General features: G+C 40.4%; 2 protein-coding genes across 3 annotated transcripts; one reads left to right on the top strand and one right to left on the bottom strand.

Annotated features, from left to right (window-relative positions):
- Nucleotides 1-3513: 3513 nt before the first annotated feature.
- On the bottom strand, nt 3514-4785 carry sdhaf1 (succinate dehydrogenase complex assembly factor 1). Of its 2 annotated transcripts, none has more exons than XM_031840442.1 (2): nt 4634-4785; nt 3514-4288 (listed from the first exon to the last, which is right to left on the bottom strand). In XM_031840442.1, exon 2 carries the CDS (start codon nt 3972-3974, stop codon nt 3726-3728), a length of 249 nt encoding a protein of 82 aa, XP_031696302.1. In that variant the 5' UTR covers nt 3975-4288; nt 4634-4785; the 3' UTR covers nt 3514-3725. The 2 variants fall into 2 exon arrangements, with proteins under 2 accessions (XP_031696302.1, XP_031696303.1); XM_031840443.1 differs by having other exon boundaries at nt 3514-4229.
- A 417-nt stretch (nt 4786-5202) lies between these two features.
- Nucleotides 5203-6725, top strand: LOC116378553 (8-oxo-dGDP phosphatase NUDT18-like; the record flags this gene model as incomplete). Its single annotated transcript, XM_031840444.1, has 4 exons — nt 5203-5282; nt 6102-6268; nt 6383-6493; nt 6600-6725. Coding segments are annotated over exons 2-4 (402 nt in total), but the record flags the coding sequence as incomplete, so codon positions are not given.
- Between the last annotated feature and the right edge of the window lie 161 nt (nt 6726-6886).

Genomic DNA, 6886 nt, shown 5'->3' with positions numbered 1-6886 from the left:
GAAGAGTAATGCTGTCCAATCAGGATGAAGAGAGGAACCATGTGGTGACCTTCTGACATCATCATCACCACCAATATCATCACCATCATCAGTTTGAAATCCTCACTTTTGATCAACAGAGTGGCGTCCATCTTTGAAGACTATAAAATGATCCATAGATTGGTCACTCTTCATGGACACACAGCTGGGTACAGGTTCAGGTCCAGATCCAGATCCAGGTCCAGGTCCAGGACAGTGTGGGCCCTGATGGATCCTGGTCACATGTGTAGAATCAGAGTCAGTGAATGAAAGACTTTGAGTCATGGACAGGTAGAAATGGTCATCTCACCTCTGAGCTTTGGTGTGGCTGGTTCTAGAGGGAGGGACTCCCTCCTCTCTGTCCTCACACTGATTCATAGCAGAGTCCACACCTTCACACAAACACAACAACATTATTTCTCTTCATCATGACAAACACACACAGCTCATTCACCTCAATACTAAAGACACTCATGGGACAGTTTCCATGTTGTCACTCTGAGCTGCAGAGTCCTCTCTAAGAGATGACGTTCACAATGCTCTTTAGTCTGTTGGCTTGTTTGAAGACGAGAGGAAGACTCTTCATCTGGCTTTTTATTGGCCTCTTTGGGGATGACGTCACTTTTCACTTCTATTTGAGTGACTTTGAAAAGCTCTTCAACGTTTGAAGTGTTCCTCTGTTTCCACGTCTACTACATCCAGTCAGAGCAGGAAGCAGCTCGTCCAATAATCCAAAATCAGTCATGTGACCTTGTTAGCTGCTGCTGAATTCATATCACTTTGTACCTTCATGTGTAGAGGAACCAGTGAGAGCAGAGCTGAAAGCATCCGTCCAATCATTGATCAGCACATCAGCACTCATTCCTCCTTCACACCAACGTCCTGATTCTCTGTGATGGAGTCACACTGATGTCTCCTCTCAATGAGGCTGTTAGTGGAGCTGTCGCCCTCTGGTGGCTCAAAGGGAAACCTGCACCTTCAACTGACTCATTTCACCGTTTACAGCTTTTCACAATAAAACACCATCATTATTTGTTGGGTTGATCTTATAAAACGGTTTAATATCAGCTGAACAGCTTCTTTGTGCAGACAGACGCTTACACACATAAAATGAGTTTCTGTCTAAACGTCACTGAGCAGTAAAAGCGTCATTTATTTGAGGATCATCACGTTTGTGCTTCAACATGAAGTTAAAGAGGAAGCTGCTTCCTCCAGATCGTCACTAATTATTTTAAAACAGTCAAATCAAACTGAATTCACCTTTTCAAATAATCAGAGTCGCTCACTAACCTTTAGAAGCAGAGAAGAAGAAGCTGCGACATCACGAGCTCCAGAAGTGAAAGTAAAGAGGAGCAGGAAGGGAGGGCCGTCACGCAAGGAGAGAGGAAACGAGATAAGAGCTGTGTCCCAATTCAGGGGCTGCATCCTTCGGAGGCTGCAGTCGTAGACCGGTTGCGTCACAGCGCTGCGACTAGTGCTGTCCCATTTCGCATATCTGTTGAAGAGTCCTTCAATGCAGAATGCAGCCTTCTGGTCCCAGAGTTGGAGGACACATCTGATGTATCCTTCGCGGCCCAGCATATCCCAAGATGCATTGCGTGCCGGTGCGCTATTACCGGCAGCTCGGCTGCCTGCATCCGACCGTAGTAAGCCTTGTAAAGTAACTTTTAATAACTTCACTTTCAAACCTCAGAGGTTGAATAATATCTCACTGAGTTTGTGATGATTTTACAGATGATTTATACTTCATATTATGTACATAAACGGACCAACGTGAGCTCAGGCAGACAGGTTGTGAACCTGAAATATCACTTTAAGTCCGGTAACGTTTCAAACGTTGAGATGAACTACACGAATACACTGAATTTGAGTATTTTGCTGATTGTGTTCTTGTTTTGTTACAGAGAGCAGGAGCTGAGGGGAGAGCGATGGACAAACATTCAGCAGCCGTAGCTTTGAATTAAGACATTAGTCCATTTGTAATATCTCCATGTGACCATCCTGTACTGAAGGTTACAGTTACATGAGCTCTCATCCTGTACAAAGCCTTCACTAACAACACAACCAGTAGATCCTTCTCATGTGTTCATGTTGCTGTCACAGAGAGGACAGTTGTGATGTCACCTTTTTATTTATTTAAATTGACATAAGACGTCCATGTAAATGATTTCTATGTGAATATGTGTATGTTCTGCTGTGTAAAATGTGTCAATTTTCTAAGTTTGCATCCCTGTGTGAACATTATTGATAAATGTTTCTCTTTTCATCAACTTATTTAAAAAATATAAAGTATATGCACATGTGTTACTGAGAGTTAATGAACACGTTTGCTGACATTTGTTTTGCTGCTGTTAATGTTAACTGTCTTGATTGATTTCCTCTGCTTTAGGATTGCTATATATATATAACGTTAAATGTATGTGTGAATGAAATCAAATAAAGTTATTGATAAATTAATTTAATTACAAGAACTATAACTGATTGAAAATTAGTTATTAGTAACTGATTTAATTAACTGATTATTAATATAGAAAAACAATATTATGAAAAAGATCTATGAATGAATTATTGAATATATGATAAAAAACTGATTAAAACACTCAACTAAAACCTTTCCAGTATATATACTGAATAGGTTTTAGTTTAATGTATTTATATGTATATATATTTATAATCCTGTTGAGCAGGGATTTTAGGGACGGGAGCAGCAAGAGGGGGGCGGGGCAGGAACAGCTGTTGACGCAAACAGGAAGTCCTCTGTAGCGTAGGCCGTCTCATTTCGTAGACCGCACGGTCGAGCCTACGCGGTCCTCAAAGGACGCGGCCCACGTAGACCGCGAAGGCTGGGTCGTCCGAAGGATGCAGCCCCTGAATTGAGACACAGCTACAACAACCTCACTACTGAGTGGGAGGAGCCATGATCTTCAGACACGCCCCCTTGAGAGTCTCACTTGCGAGGATTTGGATTTCTGTTTTTTTGCTGTATTGACCACTGTGTCGTATTGAACCGAACCGAGAATTTTGTGAAACATTACATTACCCCTAAAATATATATATATATATATATATATATATATATATATATACTATTACTATATATACTATAGTGTATATATTATATACACTATAGTATAGAAAAGGTTAATATATTTAATAAATTCATCATGTTTTCATTGTAAAATCTTCTTATTATTACATGAAAGCAGTAAAAACTACAATATTTACCTCTGAGATGTAAGTATAAGTAGCAGCATAAACATGAAATACTTCACTTAAGAAAATGACCAGGAAATAGTATTTAAGTACAGTACTTGAGTAAATGTACTTTGTTACTGATACAATATGAACTAAGGTGCGTCCTGCTTTAGTATCTTACGTGTGTAACTTTAATATGTGTGAACATGTTGATAATAATAATTAAAGAAATATGAATCATTTTCACATCACTGAGTGTATTATCATCACGTGAAGTCAAAGGAAGATGATTCATGTTCATGAGTCCAAAGCATTTATATTTCATATTTAACATCCAAAATATGTCACGATTAATCACGTCTCATGTTTCCTCCATGCTGAGCATTCGTTTCTCCCACTGGACTTGAATGCAGCATCTCAGCATGACAGTTTTAGAGTGTTGAGAGGTTTGTTTGTTGGTGTGAGTCAGGACCAGGATCAGGATCGGGACCAGGATCAGGATCGGGACCAGGTCAGCTCTTCTCTGCAGGTTTGCAGAAGGAGCCCAGCTGTTTGGTGTTGACGTCCCTCAGCTGGTCCAGCTGTCTCTGTCCTCTGCGGAACAGATACTCGATGTGCATCACGTCCGTCTTCTTGATGCGAGCGTTCTCTCGGAACTCGTCGCGGATCCGCGGGACGAAGCCCGGTTTGTCCCGACCGGCCCGCAGGAAGTGCCGGTACAGAACCAGGACCTGCTTCTGCAGCTTGCTGTGCCGCGCCATCCGGACCGATTCGGACCCCGATCAGAACCGGGTAGACGGGAAGCTGGAGTGTCTTCACAACTAGAGGCTGCTGTGAACTCTGACTGTGTGGACGTGAAGGGGAAAGTTCAGCACATCAGAGAGGACCCTGAACGCACCACGACGCTCCGATTTGTCTCCTCTCTGGTGAGTTTTAGGGCTCCGATCCTCGCTCTCCTCTGTCAGGTGTCTCTGAGGTGAGGGGGTGAACGGGGAGCTCTGATTGGCTGAGAGAGTCTGAGGTTTCCAGGTGTTGAACAGATGTTGAGTGAATGGAGAGAGGAACAGCTGTTAGACTGTAGAGTAAAACACACCGAGTTTAGATGATGGGACAACTACCTGTCCATCAATACGTCAACACGTCAGTACGTCTATTATCAGGATGTGCTAATTGTGGGACAAACATACAGATGGAATACTAGTTTATGTATTAGTACTACAGTAGTTAAAGTAATATAAACAACAGTATGAGCTAGTATTAGCTGCAGATAAACGGACCATTATGTGTTTTAAATGAAGTTAAGAACGAACAGAAACTGTTAGCTTGCTGCTAACGTGTCAATAAAACACAAACACATCATTCATGTTAGTTAAACTGGAGATAAACCAGTAACACAGTTAAACCAGTTAGCTTAACTTACCTGTTCAAACTGTGCTTTCAGACATGATTTACTGCTTCAACCCGTGTCCGCTGGTTAAATATATTATAGTTAATCAACAGAACTACAACCAGTACTTCATTAGTAGCTGTGCTAGCTGATGCTAACCGTCTCTGTGTGACCTTATTACGAGTTACAACACGACTGTGAAGCCAGAAGACTACAAAAGACTACAACTTCCGGTGAACGATTTCACAATAAAATAATATTTTCAAAACACAGAATATTAAGACTATTTTATTTGTTATTATTCATTTAGAAAAATTCAACACATTAAAACGTCTAGCAGGAATATTGATTTCACATCCCTTAAAATCATGTGAACTGATGATTTAAATGAATAAATAATACAAATTAAAAACATTCCGTCTTGATCAAAACACCAGAAATTGTGATGACACATCTTTAGCTGGTGTGTAGCAGATACATATTGGTTGAGAAGAATAATAAAGCTTTAATTAATTTATAAACAAAGTTGATTAAGGATTATGATTTATTTATTCTGAAAAAACCCGAACCGGAAAAGAATGTTTATGTCCGGTTTGGCTTAAAGGTGTCAAATGTCAAAACAGAGCCGCAGCATTCTGCTCGGAACCACTGAATGGAGACTTAACACGTTCATCACATAAAGGTTCGTGCTTTTATTTCTGAACATGTTTCTGAGTGTTTTCATAAAACCCGTTTCCGGTTTGGAAGTTTGATCAAATGGCGCTTCTGACGACATGAAGCTAACGTTAGCTTACTGACGCTAATTAGTTTAGCTTATAAAGCCATTAATTACTCTGCATGTTGGGCTTCTTATAAACAACAATAATCAATTAATTCAGTATTTATTTATGGACAAGTAGGTTTGAAAAAATATATTTTTAAAGCACTTTGGTTACATCAAATAAACATTTATTTAAAATATATATATATTTTATTTTTATTAGCATTGTTAAATGTAAGAATACTGACAGTTCACTGAGAATAAACAGAAGTACTAACATTATAATAAGTAATATTGGTCTACTTAATATATGGCGCATATATATATATATATATATATATATATATATATATATATATATATATTGCTATTGCATCAGTTTGATGAAGTACTATTATATAATATTAATACTTATAATATTGTATTGCACCTTTCATACTTGTTTAATTGTATTTAAAAACATTTATGGAATTAATTAGTTGACAAGATGAGAGTAAATTTAATAAAAGCAAGAATAAAGACGTAAAAAGAAGATTAAAAAGAGTCTGGAGACGTTTCTAGAAGGACGGTGGATGCTTCGTCATTTAGTTTTCCTTGTTTTCCTATTGTGCTAATGTTGTATAATTTGTTTTATTTTATTGCTTGTGTTTGAGTTTTCTATTCTAATTTGAAGTATTTTTGGTTCCATATTTAGAATCAGTTCTTACTTTAGTGTAATAAAGTGTGTTTGTGTACCTGCAGACATGGAGGTGAGGGAGCAGGTGGAGGAGCAGGTGGAGCGGCTGCTGGGCGGTCAGGGCTCAGAGGTGACGGGGTGTGATGTGGGTCTGGAGCAGAGAGACAGCAAACCAGCGTCTCTGAGGAAGAACGTCACCTACATCGTCTGTGCCGTCATCTTCAATGACAAGGTGACGTCACCATTAAGTCCATCGGTCTGCTTCGTCAGTCAGCTGATGTTGGGTCTATAAGTGTGTGTGTGTGTCTGTGTCTGTGTGTGTCTGTGTGTATGTGTCGTCCATCAGGAGGAGGTGCTGATGGTGCAGGAGGCGAAGCAGGACTGTTACAAACAGTGGTACCTGCCTGCTGGGAGGGTGGAGGTGGGGGAGAGTCTGGAGGAGGGTCTGAGGAGGGAGGTGAGACACACACACACACACGCGCAGACCCACAATCACATAGACACATATACACACACACACATGTCCCTGTTACCTGGGTTAACGCTCTTGTTTTTGTCTGCAGGTGAAGGAGGAGGCGGGGTTTGACTGTGAGCCAATCACCTTGCTGCTGATCCAGGAGCAGGGACCACAGTGGATCCGCTTCATCTTCCTCGCTACAGTCACAGGCAAGTTCATCACCAAAACTACATTTTACAGATGACATGTGAACACATCATGATAACGTTATAATGTACCTTCAGCCAGTACTCATGTTCACTGAGCAGAGCCTGAAGGCATCATAATGTAACTGAAGTGAACCTCCGTTGGTTAGCCGTTAGCGGTGCTGCTAACGTTACTAGCTCTCCTCCT

The sequence above is a fragment of the Anarrhichthys ocellatus genome, unplaced genomic scaffold (genome assembly GCF_004355925.1).
Source record: "Anarrhichthys ocellatus isolate YVR2014 unplaced genomic scaffold, GSC_Weel_1.0 scaffold2785, whole genome shotgun sequence".
NCBI classification, from domain to species: Eukaryota; Metazoa; Chordata; class Actinopteri; order Perciformes; family Anarhichadidae; genus Anarrhichthys; species Anarrhichthys ocellatus.
Note: the sequence above shows the minus strand (reverse complement) of the source record. Positions and strands in the feature narration are given on the sequence as shown.

What these genes read in the sequence shown, in the direction of transcription:
- sdhaf1 (XM_031840442.1), bottom strand. Translation starts at nt 3,974, where the DNA reads ATGGCGCGGCACAGCAAGCTGCAGAAGCAGGTCCTGGTTCTGTACCGG.